General features: G+C 36.5%; 4 protein-coding genes across 5 annotated transcripts; 2 read left to right on the top strand and 2 right to left on the bottom strand.

Annotated features, from left to right (window-relative positions):
• Window positions 1-543: 543 nt before the first annotated feature.
• On the top strand, window positions 544-1,193 carry LOC122010483 (protein BZR1 homolog 2-like). The gene is made up of 2 exons (XM_042567024.1): window positions 544-804; window positions 933-1,193. The coding sequence occupies exons 1-2, from the start codon at window positions 544-546 to the stop codon at window positions 1,191-1,193; spliced, it is 522 nt and encodes a 173-aa protein (XP_042422958.1).
• Window positions 1,194-2,205: 1,012 nt separating this feature from the next.
• LOC122012544 (40S ribosomal protein S12-like) lies at window positions 2,206-4,118 on the top strand. Its single transcript, XM_042569116.1, has 4 exons — window positions 2,206-2,341; window positions 3,216-3,495; window positions 3,733-3,798; window positions 3,885-4,118. Exons 1-4 carry the CDS (start codon window positions 2,334-2,336, stop codon window positions 3,942-3,944), a joined length of 414 nt encoding a protein of 137 aa, XP_042425050.1. The 5' UTR covers window positions 2,206-2,333; the 3' UTR covers window positions 3,945-4,118.
• Window positions 4,119-4,593: 475 nt separating this feature from the next.
• On the bottom strand, window positions 4,594-9,236 carry LOC122012242 (accelerated cell death 11-like). The gene is made up of 4 exons (XM_042568718.1): window positions 8,974-9,236; window positions 7,229-7,401; window positions 5,793-5,938; window positions 4,594-5,017 (listed from the first exon to the last, which is right to left on the bottom strand). The coding sequence occupies exons 1-4, from the start codon at window positions 9,154-9,156 to the stop codon at window positions 4,911-4,913; spliced, it is 609 nt and encodes a 202-aa protein (XP_042424652.1). The 5' UTR covers window positions 9,157-9,236; the 3' UTR covers window positions 4,594-4,910.
• Window positions 9,237-9,644: 408 nt separating this feature from the next.
• Window positions 9,645-14,445, bottom strand: LOC122012241 (BTB/POZ domain-containing protein At1g30440-like). 2 transcript variants are annotated; one of them, XM_042568716.1, is made up of 6 exons: window positions 14,000-14,445; window positions 13,852-13,928; window positions 13,480-13,688; window positions 12,508-12,577; window positions 10,792-11,979; window positions 9,645-10,338 (listed from the first exon to the last, which is right to left on the bottom strand). In XM_042568716.1, exons 3-6 carry the CDS (start codon window positions 13,536-13,538, stop codon window positions 9,832-9,834), a joined length of 1,824 nt encoding a protein of 607 aa, XP_042424650.1. In that variant the 5' UTR covers window positions 13,539-13,688; window positions 13,852-13,928; window positions 14,000-14,445; the 3' UTR covers window positions 9,645-9,831. The 2 variants fall into 2 exon arrangements, with proteins under 2 accessions (XP_042424650.1, XP_042424649.1); XM_042568715.1 differs by having other exon boundaries at window positions 13,852-14,445.
• Window positions 14,446-17,621: the final 3,176 nt, after the last annotated feature.

Genomic DNA, 17,621 nt, shown 5'->3' with positions numbered 1-17,621 from the left:
GTACAGTCCACTGCGCCGCCACCTTACTGTATATTATCCCTTCTCATCTGTGTCATCTCCGTCAAAATTCCCATCGGACCATCAAATCTCAACCCTTCATCTCCGAGCCCAAGCCAATGCTCTCCTCTCCTCCAGCGTTTTGTCATCTTCCTCCTCCTTCCGAGCTCCAGCCATTTATTTTCTTCCAGAAAAAAAATGATTCTTCTGTTTCTGATTCCAAGGTCTCCCACCGCCAAGCTGTCCCCTGCACCCCTGCAGTGCAGTAGTAGCCCCTGAGGCCATAAATTACAGCCACTTATCATGCAAACAAACCTCATTCTACGGTCACCTACTCTTACCCAACTTGCTAATATTATCCTACAACAAATTAAACTGTACGTAATCAATAAAGTCTCAACAACTCCAGTAAGTTAATAAGTTCTTTCGAATTCTCATTTTATATGAAACGTTAGCACTAATCTCGAGCTTAAATTTGATGTACTGGCGGTATAAATGGAGGTCATGGAATGATAGGGCAGTTCAGACTGCGGAGTAGTGGGAATTATGAGGAGCACAGGAGGAGCGAAGAGCAGGGTCGGTGGAGAACAGGGGAAGGCCGAGAGGGAGAGGGAGAAGACGAAGCTGAGGGAGCGAATGAGGCGGTCGATCACTTCCAAGATCATGGAGGGCCTCCGGAAGCACGGCGGCTACGACCTCCCTGGCCGCGCCGACATCAACGACGTCCTCCGCGCCCTCGCCGCAGAGGCCGGCTGGGTCGTCGAGCCCGACGGCACCACCTACCGCCGCGCCGCCTCCCAAAATCTCGTGCGTTTATATATTTTATGATGCATTTTTTTCCTTCTTGCTATTGTGTCTCATTGTTCTACATATGAAACATTCCTCATCACGAGTTAGATCGACACAGCTATTCTTTACTTTTGTTTTGTGCGCAGGTGCCGCCGGTCTCAACTGCCGTCGCTGGGGCGGGCAACAGAGGAGGCGCCGGCAACAAAGGAATAGGGAGTTTTGCCGTCGCTGTTCCTCCGCCGGCCGAGCAGGGCCAGTCTCTGTTCTCACTACAGTCGTACGAGTGCTGCGGCGCCGGAGCCGGGTTCCCAGACCTCCTCCTCTTCGGAGGTGGCGCCGCTCCTGTCGCGGACGCGTGGCTGCCGGAGGTGTGGGCGTGGGGACAGAACGCCCAGCGGAACGTCTGATGGGAGGTCGACGATTAACGAAAGGCAGTTTTTTGTTTCCTTTTATGCCTTTTTTTTTTTTTTTTGTCACTGTGTTTTGTCGTGTGGCTTGTGTCGTGCTTACTGAACTGCCAAACTAGTTATTTAGAAGTATTTCATTGCTTTTTTGAGAAAAACAATGAGTAATGCCGTAATTACCAATTAGTTGATCTATAAAAATTCTAAATTTCGTGATCTAATATTCATTAAAGAAAAATATTTTAGTTTAATTCCATCCGGGATTCGTCTTAGTTGGCTAGGTCAGTTGCTGGGATTGCGTGGTAGACCAGGGTTCGAAACTCGCCTACCACTTTTCCTGACAATTATTGAGCGATGATGAAATGTTGATGAGGACCCAGGGTTCTTCTTCACGACCATCGGATTCAATATGATGGATGATATCACCTCTGAGCTCAAATTGTTTTTTTGTCCTTTTTTAAGAAAAAATCCTAATAGGACCGAGAATATCTCTTCGATTTCAAACAATCATATAAAACAAAATTACAAGATTCATCTAATTATAATATATGCTCATTAGAGCATAATTTTATGGAATCGTCACATCAACAACCCCGGAATCGGTCTTATAAATATAGAGAAAGATAAATGTAAATACATAATTGAAAGTATATGACCGAGATGTTAATTTCAGATAATGATATCTCGAAGATTGAACTTTGAATCACTCGACTAGAAAATTATGCGCCCCCAATTGTGCTACATTTGGGGACTTAATTTTAGCTTTATAGATTAGCGAGATGATCATTATTTTTGATTTCCCTGCGCCCTTATAATTGAACCGCCGGTCGAATTGGAAAATTGAAATTAGACACTTTTCGAGTTAGACCATTCGCTTTAAATAATTACATAATCAATACCACTACTACCGAGTTTTTAGCCTTCTTAATTTTTCGGATGTGTCAATTAAAAATTATAAAATAATCAACCATCACGATTAAATAAGGCATTACATCCACGGCTGAGACGTGTTGTTTCTTTACTATATCAATTCGCCTCTCCCGACCTTAACCCTAACCCTCGAAGTGGTGCGCCGTCCGTTCTCTGTTCTTCTTCGAGTCTCCGGCGTTCATCGGTTCCGACCCTTCAACTCCAGCAAACAAAATGGCGGCGTAAGCTTTCTTCTTCTCACTTTATATCGTTGCTGATTTTAGTATTTATGCTAATTAGTACTTTGATGTTCACGTGGTTACCTGCAACTTTGATTTTTTGTCACAGACGGGTTATTAGGATTGTCGTAGACATGCATAATGAGGCCCGTAGATCAGGAAACCTTGTTCTTTTATCACAATTTCCTTTTCTTTTTTCTTGACAGTAGTGTAGTTTTGGGGCTGTATGCTTTCCGAGTTTATCATATCAAGGATACTCAGTAGCAAATTATAAGAAGTAATTCAAAAAGGAGCTAATAATGTAATTGTAAAAAAGTACAGACAATAATACATCTCCGTAGATACAGTATGGATACTTGGACATTGTTTTTTTGAGGAATCGTGTAACCTTGTTGCTTCTTGATTTGAGATGCACTAATTTATCATCAAAAACATGTACAGGAGTGGAGGATTTACAATTAACTGGGATACTTTTCTTCCGTAGTGGCTGTTGAAGTTGTGAGATTTAATGTGTCATATTAGTTTATGAATCGAGAAATTTCAAAGTATCCCTCAGTCAACTTTTCATCAAGATATTGAAGCTGAATTACTTTAAACTTTATTTAATGGCAATGCCCTCCTATATGCCCTCAAGTCCTCATGACAAAGATATTTTACTCAGGTTGACATCTAAAATTTTTTGAAATAAAATTGAAGCCAAGTTCACATAAAAGCATAATCAAACTGTCACGTTTGTGTAATGATGAAATGCTATCTGCTATAAGGGTTAATTCCAAATGCAGATTATTTGGATCACTTGCTAAAGCCATTTTTTTAAATCTGCCATTCTCATAATGCATTTGCCTGTACTGTTGACTTGAATCTTTTTATGTGGCAGCGATGATGCGGTTGTTGAATCTGCTCCAGTCCTTGGTGAACCAATGGACCTGATGACTGCTCTGCAGCTCGTGATGAAGAAATCTTTGGCCCATGATGGACTTATCCGAGGTCTTCGTGAGGCTGCTAAGGCAATTGAGAAACATGCTGCACTTCTTTGCATTCTGGCAGAGGATTGCAACCAGGCTGACTATGCCAAGCTGGTCAAGGCACTGTGTGCTGAGCACAACGTGCACTTGGTGACCGTGCCAAGTGCTAAATCCCTTGGCGAGTGGGCTGGGGTTAGTTGATTTTTTTTTAAAAAATTTTCTTTTATGATCATCTCTATATTCACATCAATGCTTATTGCTGGCAAAGAGCTGAGACATAAAATAAACAAAACCATTTGGTTATTGTCATGCAACTAATTTGTTCCTTGCAAAATGGCATTTACTTCTTTTCATGTATAATAGTTTTTGGGGTTAGCTTTAGAATTTAGTTCGTATTTCTCTTCTTTTATTATATTCAATCTTATGCAGCTTTGCAAGATTGATTCAGAGGGTAAGGCAAGGAAAGTGGTGGGTTGCTCTTGTGTTGTCCTCAGGGTAATGAAGCACTTTCCAGTTACGATTTGCTCATCCCACTCAGGTTTAAGATTTGCAGCTAATTTCCTTTCCACACTTATTTGCAGGATTACGGTGAGGAGTCGGAGGGTCTTCACGTAGTTCAGGAATATGTCAAGTCACACTGAGCCTGGATGTTTTTTATTTTGTTTCCATTAAGGCATCGTAAGAACTTTCTGTTATGACCATTCAAATAGATGACATTTTGAAGTTTGAAAATTTTTCTACTTATTCTCATCGAACAAAATTATCTCCATCTCCTGGAATTCTGTGATAGCAAATGAAGTTGCCTCTTGTCATTATTTGCCGTGATCAGCACTATTATACCAGCATAGAGATGAATTTTATTGAAGCTTACAATTATAGAATCCTTCAGGATTGGTTTTGGTTACAGAATTTGGTATATTTCGAGTTTTCATTTTTTATCTATTTTACTAAAATGTTTTTAATTGAATTGCATTGTAAATTGCTGTGATAGTATATCCGAAAACTAGAATAGAAACTTTTAATACTTGAGTTTTAATAAAATTTATATAAAAATTAAAGTTTTTACAGATTATGGAATCAATTTGCTTTTGTTGCTCTGTTAGTCATTGTGTATTACTATGAACTAACATCTAGATTTATAACTATTATAACATTATTCTATGAGAAGCTGTATTAAACAATTATGAATCATCTAATTATCAATTTCAATTTTAATTCCATTTGTCAATTTTTATACAATATTTAGATATTATCTTTCCGAATACATCAAACGGTTAATTTGATTAATAATGATCTTCAAGCATCGAATAGCGAGATTCACACCAGTGCAAATATTCGTGTTACAAACATCATATATAATGATCCTCACAGTTCATCTCCAAATTATATAATGTTCAACTCATCTTGTTTTGAATAACATCTTGTGTTGAGCATTAACCTTGACAAATTAAAATCTAACGCAACCATGTTTGCCGCAGGGTAGCAATATTTTTACATCAAATCTTTAGTCCTTATTCATTCCATTATGCACGTTTGAGGCATATGAGTTAACATGGATTTTGCTAAACTCCCATTGTTAAATTGAGAGGCTATTGCGTTATCTTTGCTCACCAATCTATGCCCAATTGCCTAACGTTAAATAGGTCTTCAATAGAGTTGATGACAGGACCAGAACATATGATGTAAGTCTGCATATAAGTCCTCGCAGATGCTTCTGTATTCATGGAACAGCTTGTCAGTAAAAATGTTTCTGCATTTGACTCTGAATGCAAGCAAACAATAATAATGTATACTTATTTTAAAGAGGTTTAAGCTCTACTCGTCAAGCAAATGTTCCAGTGATATGAGATAAACCATAGAATAAGTAGGTATCCTACACAAGTTTATCTACCATTAAATAGAGAATGCCAAAGGGAAGTAGAACATTTAGAAGATGGAACTCATATAATTTTGATATCCTCAAAACATAAAACATGCAAACTACTGGCACAGTCAAACAGTTAAGCATGCGAACATCATTTTGTCAACCAATTCCTGAGACAATGTCTTTTGATCTAATCAAATATTACGTTGATGTTTTGATGCTGTTAAAGCACATAAACAAGGATAATACACTAAAACTGTTAAAAGTATTTTTGACCATTTGATATTGCCATGGAGAAGAGAAAAAAATGATTTCACATTTGTAAGAATACCCTGATGAATAATTTGAAGTGATAGGATTAAGATTTCAGTTGTCCTGATAGAACTTTATCTTTAATCCTCATCACTCCACTCTTTGTATAATCTTCAAGTTGTAAGTCAATTGCCATTAGCAGAAACATACTGTACGAATGGGATCAAATGTTAACAAAAAGAAATTAACATAGGGTTAATAGTTATTTTTCACATGTATGAGGACTGCATAATGCTCATTTTCGTATCTGTCCAACTATACTCAAAAGTGTTACTGTATCAACCGTGTTCAAATTTCAGAAGCAGAACCTCACCGTCTTCATTCAGCTTCCTCAATAGCTGTGCTTTTGAAGGAAGGGCATACATTCCCGCAGCAACTGCTTTCCTTATTGCCCAGCCATGGTGAGGAGCAAATACCTTTGCATAGGCTACTGATGCTGGATCCCTCAGGGAATTTCCACTGTGACAGAGAAGAAAACCGTCAAAGAGAATTAGTGCACTTAATCTCATGACGCGTAACAATATAAGACAGCAAACAACAAAGAAGATACCAAGACTGTGAACTGAAATGAACATGAATGTATTCTATATAGTAGAATTGAAAAGGAAGACTGCAAAGGTTTTTCTTGTTTATGGTAACTGACGTTGGTCTAACAACTCAGTAAATTCATTCCATTTTATGACAGATAGAAGGCATTTTATAAGAATTTCAGATGTAGCAGACACATTAAATATTAAATGTTAACAAAGCCTTTGGCGTGGAAGTCTATCTTATCACTTCTAAAGCCATCAGATATCATGAGGTACTGAGCTCCATAAGCAGCCAAGATGCCCAGAGAAACGCCTTCAAAATGACGATATGACATAGGCATACTGAATAGAAAGGAATGATTTCAGTGTATAGAGAAGATTAATCTTTAATGCTCAAATAAAATTTCATGAACTTCTGAATTTTATAACTAGAAACAAATATAATCACCTTTTAATTGTCTAATCACACATTTGAAACCAGGAAATATTTTTAGATAAGTTCAGAACCTCAAATATTTTATTATAAGCATCAGGTGACTAATTACCAGTTCTTGTAACAACTTTATGCCGGATAAATAATCAACCTGTTATAAAAATAAATTTAAGGTGACTAAGGATCGAGTTCGGTGAATTAACAGATAAATTTTCTTTAATGAGCGATTGACCTAAGAACACTAGATTGATGGACGCTTCCTGATTTACCCTAGTGGTTGGTGGGAGACTTCCGTGGGACTAGACCGGTCACCTCAAGGATTAGTCGGTATAAACTCGATACCTAGTGCCAACTAAAAAAAATAAATTCAACTGTCATATCTAATATATTTTTAACTGCATTCTAAGCATGGCATAGGCTGGATACTTAAATCAATAAAGAATTACTAATGGATTTGAATCATCCTTGTAGGATGGTGAAAACCTGAATGTTCCCTCTCTCTCTCTCAGGATTGTGTTTTTATGAAGCTTATCCATGTTATGTACTAAACGGGCAGCATGGTGCACGAAACTCTCGCTAATGTCATCTTCTATATACAACCTTACCCTGCTTTGCAAAAGATTATTTCCGAGAGTCGAACCCGTGATCTCCAGATCACACGACAGTAACTTTACTATTGCACCAAGGCCTTATCCATGTTATGTACTAAAGGTTAAATTTGCTATCATATTAGAGAATGTTTAGCGTACATTTGCGAATGGAAATAAAAGGGAGTCAGCATCATACTCTTTTTGAAGAATTTGTTCAAACAACACCTTAACCATGTCAAGCCCACGCTTCACTCGAAGTAGATTACGAGAATGGCTCCCACCACGTCTAACGCAATCCTGTTGAATATCTATTTCAAGCAAATTGTTCAATGTTGAGATAGATTTTGATGCCTCAGACAGATCTTCAACCTATGCTCAGGAACCACAAGAGAAAGGTCAAAATATGAGGAAGGCAGCATTACAAAAATGACTTAAGCATGCTCAAGGTATTAAAAGGCATTTTCAGACAGTAAACAAAAAAGAAGTAAATTAAATTAAGACTGATTAATATTTGAAACCAAAAAAGCAAAAAAAAAAAATGATAAACAAGTAAACACATAGAAAATCTGAAAATTTTCATTATCTAGTTTATAAACAAGTAAACATATAGTTACTGTCAAATGAACCAACATTTTTTTTTATAAAAAAAAAAATCCTTACACCCACTTGGACTGCCCACATGATCCTCTTGGGCTCTTTTTAAAGGGGTGCCTAGCCACTACATGGAGCAACAACTTGGTGAAACCAAGTTTGCTTAGGTGTGTAGTGTGTGAAAAATCAAATATTTGGGGCGCTATTTTGTCCCAAATTTGTTTTAAAAATTGAACTAATTAAATTTATAAAATTCAATCTGATCCACACTATAAATTCAAGGAGTACAACACCAGAGTCTATGTACTTGACCACACTTGCCATGAACGGTTTCCTAAAAACTTCATGCTTGCTTCTCTAGCCCTTTAAAATTGTGAGGAAATTTGGTGTGAATTTATACATTATTGGCTTACTTGCTAACCGATACTTCAATCAGCATATCGTACCATTGGTCTTGCACTCGAAATTAATAGATAAATGTTTAATATCATTTTGCAAGAAAAAATAGAAAAGAAAGGGGAAAAAAGAAAAAAAAAAAAACAGCTTGCTGAACTAGATAAGTTAGGTTTGACAACACTTTTCCTGAACAACCTATGCAAGTGCTCAACCAACTAAACGATCACAACTACACGGAAAGTTGTCATACAAATACAACTTCTTTCTATACCACTGACCTCCTTTTAGCTACAGATCGCTAAGATGATGCACTGCCTCCGCTCACTCTCGTGGCCCATGGTTTAAAGTTCCCAAAACCCTAAGATCGTATCCTCAAGACGAAGACTCACAGCAACCAATCAGTTTGTTAACAAATTTAAAGTCTGTGAGAAAAAAACATTCATTTTGGTGTTCAAGCTTGTTTGAAAAGATAACTGAGCCAAGTCGAGCCGAACCCAAAATGAAATACACAGTTAAAATGATTGTTCAAGCTTGGTTTAATTTCCTTTTTATGATCTTGAGCTTGGTTTGAGTTTGGTTCGTTTAGATATTATTGAGCTATCAATTCAAGCTTGTTTGATTGTTTGAAACTTTTAGATATTAAGCTTGTTTGATTAGTTATTGAGCTTGATAATATAAATTTGTTTGTTTATTTTGAAAGTTTCTTTATTTATTTAGCAAGTTGATAAGAGTTTTATTGATGACCATGATCCATGTGTTCAAACTTATTTGTTTAGTTAAATGAGTTATTTAAGCTGTTCATTTAATTGATCTTATGTATATTAAATGAACATAAATAAATTTTTACCAAGCTAAACACTATGCTTGTTCACGCACAGTTCGGTTCATTTACCGCCCTACTCAAAACCAATTCAGGAGATCTACCACGACCCCGTAGGGCGAAGGAAAAAATACCTTGGCCACATAATCCATCTCCGCAAACTTGAACGCGACTCCTAAACATCTGAAGAGGACGGAAACTTGGGAGCAGGCCCGGGAGAAGGCATCAACCTCCATGGGCGCCGTCTGGGAGTTAGCAGCCAAGCCCTCAAACGCCTCCGCGATCCGCCTCAAGGGCTTCTCCCTTCCTCCCTCCATTTCTCCCTTCTCTCTCGGTCTCTCCGCCGTCTTCCGATCTAACTTTTCCAGCAACAAGCAATAGAAAATAGGAAAAAACGCGAAAAGTAAGTCAAGAATAATTGGGAAATTATCAACATAGCCCTTAATGTTTCTTAATTTGTATAATATACTCCCTGAAGCTTCATCAATATAAAATACTTTTAATATTTTTTCCTTGTCAAAATACTTCCTTCTAAAATTAAACTATTAATATCATTTTCATATGAATAAAATTTTAGAAGTATTTAGAGAAACAAATGATTTTACTTATTTTTTACAAAGTTTTTTTGACACTTGTTCTTAAAATGAACAGAAATTGTGTATAATTCTTGAAAACATTCAAATCAAAAGAATAAAAAGCTACTGCTCAAAACAAATGGAGTTGAGCTAAATAGTTGGATTCATATTTAAGTTTTTTCTAATCTATATAAACTTGATTGAAACATGTGGCAAGACAAGAACCAAAATGGGAGGAAAAGAAGAAACTAATCGCGATCGAGAACACCATGATCTAACAACCTTATTTCAAGTGTCAAAAGTGCAAGCTTGATAAGAATTTCCTCGAGATTAAAGTATATAAACAACATTTCTGAAAAATAGAACTGAAGCTCGAGAATCAGGAGATGGCTGTTGCATTTGTTCTGCAATCATGGTTTATAACTCGTGCGCATCTTTGCCACTCTTAACCTTCTGATTCTCGCTTACGGAATTCCCCATTGCGCTGCATATCTGCAACCTGCTCTTTAGGCCAAACTTCTTTCGCATATTGATCCATCCACTTCTTCCCCGACCCAACTTTTCGATCTCTTCCTTCATGCTGGTGCACTCTTTTTCAAGCTCAGACACTCTCGTCCTCATGCTATCCATGCCAACCTTCAGGACCCGGTTATCCTTGATGGTGGTCATCCATCCTCCAGCTTCACCTGAACAACCAATTCCACCTCTCAATGGCCGAGAACCATCAAGGTTGTCAGCCACAAGCAAGCATCCAGCAACTGAAGTCCTTAGTTGGAGCTGCTCAAAGAAGAGGACTTGAACAATTACTCGCAGAGGAAGTCGCTCATTCTGTGCAGCATGAGTGCAAGCTTCAAGCGAGAGCTTCTGACAGTCCATCAGCCGGCACAGTTGTTCCCTCTCAGATTCTGAGAGCCAAGGGTGTGCCTGATAGCAACATATGGACTAGTTTCAACAAATCAAAGACAGCTGATGCCCAATTTTTTTATGAACGACAATAAAAAAGAACAAGCTGTACATGACCTATTGATTATGATTGATCAAAAGTTGATTGAGTTTGGAATCTATGATTTTCTTTGTTCATATTTTCCCTTAATTTTATCCTCTGGGACTTCTTTTTTGCCTGTTCAGTATAACCATTTCGTTTTGTCTCATCCTTTCTAGTAATTGTAAACACACCACCTAAACCTTGTCATCTTTTCTCAGGCTAACCCATCATATGCAACTTGTCTTGACTTCCATACACTACTAAAAGCTGAATCATAAAGCAACAAAGCAAAGGGAAATGTAGTGGAAGAAACCTTTATGCAATTACCTAATATCTAGTGGCATAAAATTTACATGAACCAATTGATTAGTGTGTCATGCTCGAACACGTACCTTTAGGTATATATCAATAGCACGGTATAGTCCATCATCCAAAGGCCGGGCATAATCAGGTATAGCAATGGCTATGGATTGGAATTTTGGAAGCTTTAAGTTGATATCCGGTGCAATCTCCGCTAGAAAACCATCAATTAGCTTGGCAACAGCAGTAATTGGCATCAAAGAAGGGGAGCCAATCGACTGCCCATTACTGACAGAACCAGGGGAGGCTGCTGCAGATGCTTGATCCATGGCTAAGAAATATTCCAGCATTCGTTGGACGCAATCAACATTGTACAGTGCCTCCATGGAATAAGCAAAAGTAGGGAAAAGTAGGTCTTCCAGCTCGGCCTGGTCTAGTTGCATGCCTATTCTTTTCTCTAAATTAGAAATGCATGTTGGGCTAGCTTGTAGAATTATGGCAGTGCGGAGAAGACCAATCAAAGTCTTTGTTGATGCTACACCCTTGTCAATAGGCAACAAACTATCAATCTCTTCAAGGAGATGCCTCTGTTCTTCATCCGGAGCACTTTTCAAAGTTCCATGTGCCACATTCGGTCGCCTATCTAGACCAGGCAGATACTGTTTAGCATAACAAATCAGAGAGCCTGCAATAGTTTCATGTTTTAAACCTCTAGATTTCATAGCAGAGATCAACCTTTTATACAAGGGGAAGCTCAAAGAACAGACATCCTCGTACCACCAATCTGAGCTACAATATCTGGGTCTAGCTCCTGTGCTTATGCCATTCCATAAAACACTGCCACCAGGACTTTGCATGGCATCATGTTCCATTGGCCAGCCAAATAGATTTGGATCTGTACGTGCTTTTACAGCTAAAGATTCTATGAATTTCTTAATAATCTGAAGGTTTTCAGCATGAGGAAGAAGATGATCACATGTTTCAAGTGCTTTGATTGAATCGTTCCAGCTGTGAAGCACATCTTGATCAATGAAGGTCTCTGTCTGAGCAATCAAGTTTCCTTCTGCTATTTCTTCGGTCATTTCTAGGTGCTCGGCAGCACAACGCAGGCAAACAACATTTGAGGAAGTGAGCTCTATCTTAACACCATAACAGAACTTAGCCACAAGTTCAAATGCTTGTGCACCACCAGGAACATCAGCCAGTCTTATCACAGTATCCTCTTCATCAGAGTTCTTAATTAACCTTTCCAAAAGGCTACTTTTTGATAACAAAGGAAACTGCAAGAAGTACGTGAATTAATTTTATAGCACAAGGAATTTGCCTATCCTCGCAAACTAACTCAAAGCCATGAAATCTAGCATGGATACCAAAAATGATCATTATCCAATATACTACAACATTCAGAATAAATCTGTTTAAATCCTTCAATGAGGTATTTAGAATGCCTAAAATGGTAAGTAGTGAATAATCCATATTGCTTGTGAGGCTAGTCCATGATTATATAAATGCCATGACTTGAACCTTAAAACTATGACCAGTAGAATTGAAAAGTAGTTACACCTTCAAATTGTTGCAGCTATGTATTACTTGCGAAACAAATGAAAGTGTAGGAATATTCAAATCAAAACTTGGCTGATGCAAATCAATTTGGAAAAAACTACAACTATATCAAAGCTTTAAAAAAAACATTCCCACTTCAATTGATTTAAGTTAATAGTATGATTGAGGAATGCAAAAGATATCAATGAACATGACTAACTGGTACAAGCCAATTTCAAGATAAAATTCTGAGTTAGTGCCCTCGCCTTGTGGAGATGGAAGGTCATTTCTTCAACTTCGACAATAACATCACTAGGAAGTCCTGTTGTGCAAAACCTGAAAAATACAAATATATAATTTTGATGTCTTATTTCCTTATTCAGGTACAGGGCCTCTTGAAAGGTTATGTGGGGAAAAAGTGAACACACATGATTTAATTGCATTTGGAAGCTTACGGTAGAAATAAAATTTAGAAACCAATATCAACCTTCTGCAAGGTCTCAGCAATGATGAGACCAACATAATTGGTTATGTTTCAAATGTAGCCAACATAAATATCAGAAAACTATCTTGCAAATCCATAATGTGTCATGAAGTTACAAGGACAAGCATTTCATCTACTGAACCCGTGGGGGCATCTTCAAGTCAGTAGCAGCATGCATGCTAGCTGTTTCATTCTGTCAAACATAGTAGTTGATACTAATTAACACATATCTTGCTCATGCAATTGTAGTCAATATAATCATATGTGAGAACTTTGTTGCCCATCCAATGATTGGAAAAGTAAAACTATGAAAAAAATGAGCAGCAGGAAATTCGATAGGAAAATTCTGAACTAGGTACCACATCCAGTAAAATGAATTTGCAGAAACCAGCAATGACATTCTTCTAGACAAGAAGCACAAAACTGATACTTGATAGAGATTTTTGCTAAAAAACTTCATGGAGGCGTAATAGATCAGAGTAAAACCTTTTCAAAGGCAGGACACTTTTTGAATGCCAAAATTATATATGTCATCAATATCATAAATCATATAAGTACTTTAAAATAGAACCAGAAAGCAGCGTGGAGATGTAAATCTCATCAAACTACCAAAAATAAAATAAAATGGCAGATCTGAACTACTTAATTCCTGCAGCCTAGAAAAGAAGAAGTAGGTCTAATAACTTCAATTATTACAGAAGTAGATTTCCAGTTGACATCAATAAACGAAGTAAAAGAACAGAATGAACCATACCAAGCTTGCCCTTGTTGGTGGAAGGCATCAGGTTTTGATCCCAGTTTCATGCATGCCATCTTGTACGTCCTAAGCAAAGAAAGCTCAAAACAAAAACTCTCAAACAGAGTCAAGTAGAAACCAAGAATCCCTCTGCCACCAGTTTGATTTTAGAGTGCCTTGGTTGATGTGAAGCCTATCTGCTTAAATTGCTAACGAAATCGACAAATCTACAGAAAACCAAAAGAAACAGGCTAAAGGAAAAATCTTTGCAGCTTGGTTTCCGACTACAGTAGCAGAGAAACTCTCAACCAAGAGGGACGCTGAGTTCATCGCCCATCTATCCAACTCTATTAGACTCCTCTCATCTGTGCAACCCTAAAAATGCCTCACCTGAAGCAATGTCAATGGCATTCTCCTAAAATCCGCAGATCTGATTCCCAACTCCAACCCTAGTTAAAAATGGGGATCTGAAATAGCAATAGAAGATTAAAAAAAACAAATCTTTGATCCGGAATCAAGGTCGCAGTCCCATGGTAACCTCGGTAAATCCCTGAAGAACTAGAAACCAGTCCACCATTTTGATCCAATCCTAACAGAATGAATGGCGAGGCTCTCCAAAAGCGCAAATGCCAAAAGGTTTTGGTGGATTTCCAAATTATCCATCGGAGGGGACCAAAGCACCTCAATTTCCTAATTTGCGGTGAAAATGTCAAAATTCACAAGCCAAAGTGAAGACAAAAAGGAAAAATGAAACAGGGGGCAGGGGCAGATCAACAGTGGTGGGGATGCAGATCCGAGAGATATGAGAAATATTTGATGAACAAGCTTTGCTTTTGGTGCATGGAGCTGCCAGATTCCCTGAAGGGGAACAGGTTGTATAGGGCAATTTAAGACCTGGCGAACACTGGTCTGGAGCAGGAACTTCCATGATAATTTCCTTCTGGTATTGGTGCCAGTTCTCCAGTCTTCACAGCAAACGCATGTGATGCTGGATTTGGCAGTGTTTATTTTATAATCTTGAAAACATTTTAAAATGACCTAAACATTAGGGATGGCATAGATTGAGTTCTTACTCTTTCATGTCTATAATCTGATTCATATAATTACTAGAGAGATAAATCCAACTCTATAATCTGATTCATATAATTACTAGAAAGATAAACCCAACTCAAAATATGAACCATAAAAGAAAATACTTATTAAATCGATCACAGAAATATCAACTATAATACCCACCAACCAAAAATCAAAGATGAATCCTTTCAGTAGTATCGGTTATTTCCCTTATTTTTTCACATTTTTTCAAATGGTCATACTATAGATAAAAATCGTCATTGATAATTATGAGGATAGTATCTTTCCGAATGAGATTAGAAAATTCCTATTATTCTTTTTCTCTCAATTGAAGAAATACTTGAAAAATAAAATAGCAAGTACAAAAATGAGTAATAAACCCTAATATAGGCTGGTATGATTCAATTCAATATTTTGTTCATTCGGATTTGATTCTACTAGAACTCTATAATTCAAATTAGGTTTATCGTTGGATGAACTGCATTGTTGATATTGATCCCAAAAAATAAACAGTAGGTACAACTAGTTTGTAAACAATCAACCAACGTACTATAAAAATGGGATAAGTTCGATCTATGGTCATTGGGAGTCTCCTAAAAGGATTTACTAAATTCATCGAGTTATTCTAAAGAATCAAAACGGCTAGTTATCAATGGAATCCCTTGTTAGCTCCCTGTGAAATACTAGTTTGACCTAGGACTTCCATCATAAGCTAAACACGTACTGACAAATAACCAACTCACAATGAATAAGGAAGGTATAATAATGCAATGAATGACCCAACAATTATAGTGAAAGTTACATTTATAATTTTATTTGTACCAAAAATAAAAATAGTAGTGAGAGTGATCCTTCTATTATAAGAACTAGTAAAAATATTGATGATTTAAATATTAGAGTAAAATCTAGTCATAATAATAATCCTTTTCATAAATTCAGACATTTATGGATTTAATGTGAAAATGATTATGAATCACATTATAAATAATTTTTTGGTGAAAAAATATATATTTGTGAATTTGTGGATATTATTTGAAAATGAGTAGTTCAAATAGAATTGAACTTTCGATTGATCTCAGAATTGAAATCCTATGGATGAAGATATGGTATTTGGAGACATCATTGAATTTGATTCACCCGTTGAATTTGATTCACCTGTTGAATTTGATGAAGAATCGGACTCATGCAAGAAGGAAGTTTGAGCTTGATGCAAATGGTTAAAATTTCTTCCACTTTTTAAAATTATCAATTAGATTAAAAGTTATTTTATGTAGTAAATTTTACAGATGTTATAACCGATGGAGTAATGGTCAGTTTTGTTATGTTAAGAGATATCATTACTGTTGAACCTAATGCAACTATTGCATTTGTAGGTAAAAGAGTAATTAAACAAACATTGAATACGACGGTACCCAATAGTTCATAAACATCTGAGTATTTATTTGAAAAAGATTTATTTGACATAATAGTACCACATAATCTTTTAAAAGGTGTTTTAAGTGAGTTATTTCAACTCCACAATTTCTTTCCTTTGAATTAGAGTTCTAAAAATTAAAGTATAACACTAGATTTACTTATTTTATTTGTAGCAAACAAAAATAAATATTTAATTCATCGTAATCGATGAGATGGAAACGTAACTATGTGGCGCTCCCGTTGACCATGTGTAGACTCCACTTGGACTTGTAATACCAATTACGTCAGTACGGAGTTAGGGATGTTAGGATGTATACTAAAAGCCTAGTTTTTGGTATAAACATTTATCTAGAAATAAGAATCACATTGGTCAAATGTCTACATTTATGATAAATGTAGTTGTTCAATTAATTTATATTGTACATAACATGGTGTGTGGTGTCACACACAGAGGATCATGTTATCAGTACCTTATAAATTATAAACAGTAGCTCACGACCATGATGGAAAGGAACAAACCATTGGAAGGTCGTAGTGTAATTAGGTATTAGTTTATCTTAACTATATAATTACACTAGTACACTTAGAGTGTATTGAGTAGGACCATTAGAGGCCGTTTCTTTTATACTGACTTTATAAAGGAACAAAGATCTCAGTTATTATGGAAGTGTGTGCTCTTAATCCTAATATAATAACAAGCACATATATTTGATATTTATTTATTTAATTTATCAATGGGTGAGATTTAGTTCGATAAATCAATAAGCCCGATAAGTTGGGGAATGATATCACTTATAGTGTGTGTTGTTGATTATAGAAGGAAACTGTGTCCTAGTGATCTAGGTTGAGAATGTCCCCAAGAGGAGCTCATAAGGATTGTCATGTTAAACCCTGCAGGTGGACTTAGTCCGACATGACGATGAAGTTGAGTGGTACTACTCTTGGACTAAGATATTAATTAAATGAGTTGTCAGTAACTCACTTAATTAAGAAGGAGCCCAAAATGTAATTTGGGATTGGTGCGGCAGTTCAATAATAGTTCTCTAGTGGAATGAATTATTATTGATAAAATTAAGTTGTGTGTTCGGGGCGAACACGGGATGCTTAATTTTATCGGGAGACCAAAACCAATTCCTCCTCTCGGTCCCTATCGTAACCTCTTAATTATAGAGTACTATACACACCTATACTCACCTTCTTACCTATCCCATAGGGGCCGGCCAAGCTAGCTTGGAGACCAAGCTAGGGCCGGCCAAAGTTTGGTTCATGGGTGCTTCAAGGTGGCCGGCCCTAGCTTGGGTTCAAGCTTGGTGTGGCCGACCCAAATTAAAATAAAAGGATTTTTATTTTTAAAATTTTTCTTATGTGGATAACATGATTTAAAAGAGAGTTTAAAAATTTAAATCTTTCCTTTTATAAGATTCTACAAAAGATTAAGATAAGAGTTAAAATCTCTTTCCTTATTTGTAGATTAAAAGGTTGATTTTAATTTTGGTAAAACTTTCCTTTTAAATATATTCATGATTTAAAAGAAAGTTTAAAAATTAAAAATTCTTTTTTATTAGTTTCTACAAAAGATTAAGAAAAGATTTAATATCTTTCCTTATTTGTAAATTGAAAGGAGATTTTAATTTTTAGAGATAACTTTCATTTTTGGAAATTATCCACAT

The sequence above is a fragment of the Zingiber officinale genome, chromosome 8A, assembly GCF_018446385.1.
Source record: "Zingiber officinale cultivar Zhangliang chromosome 8A, Zo_v1.1, whole genome shotgun sequence".
NCBI lineage: Eukaryota > Viridiplantae > Streptophyta > Magnoliopsida > Zingiberales > Zingiberaceae > Zingiber > Zingiber officinale.
This window is presented reverse-complemented; position numbering and strand designations above follow the sequence as displayed.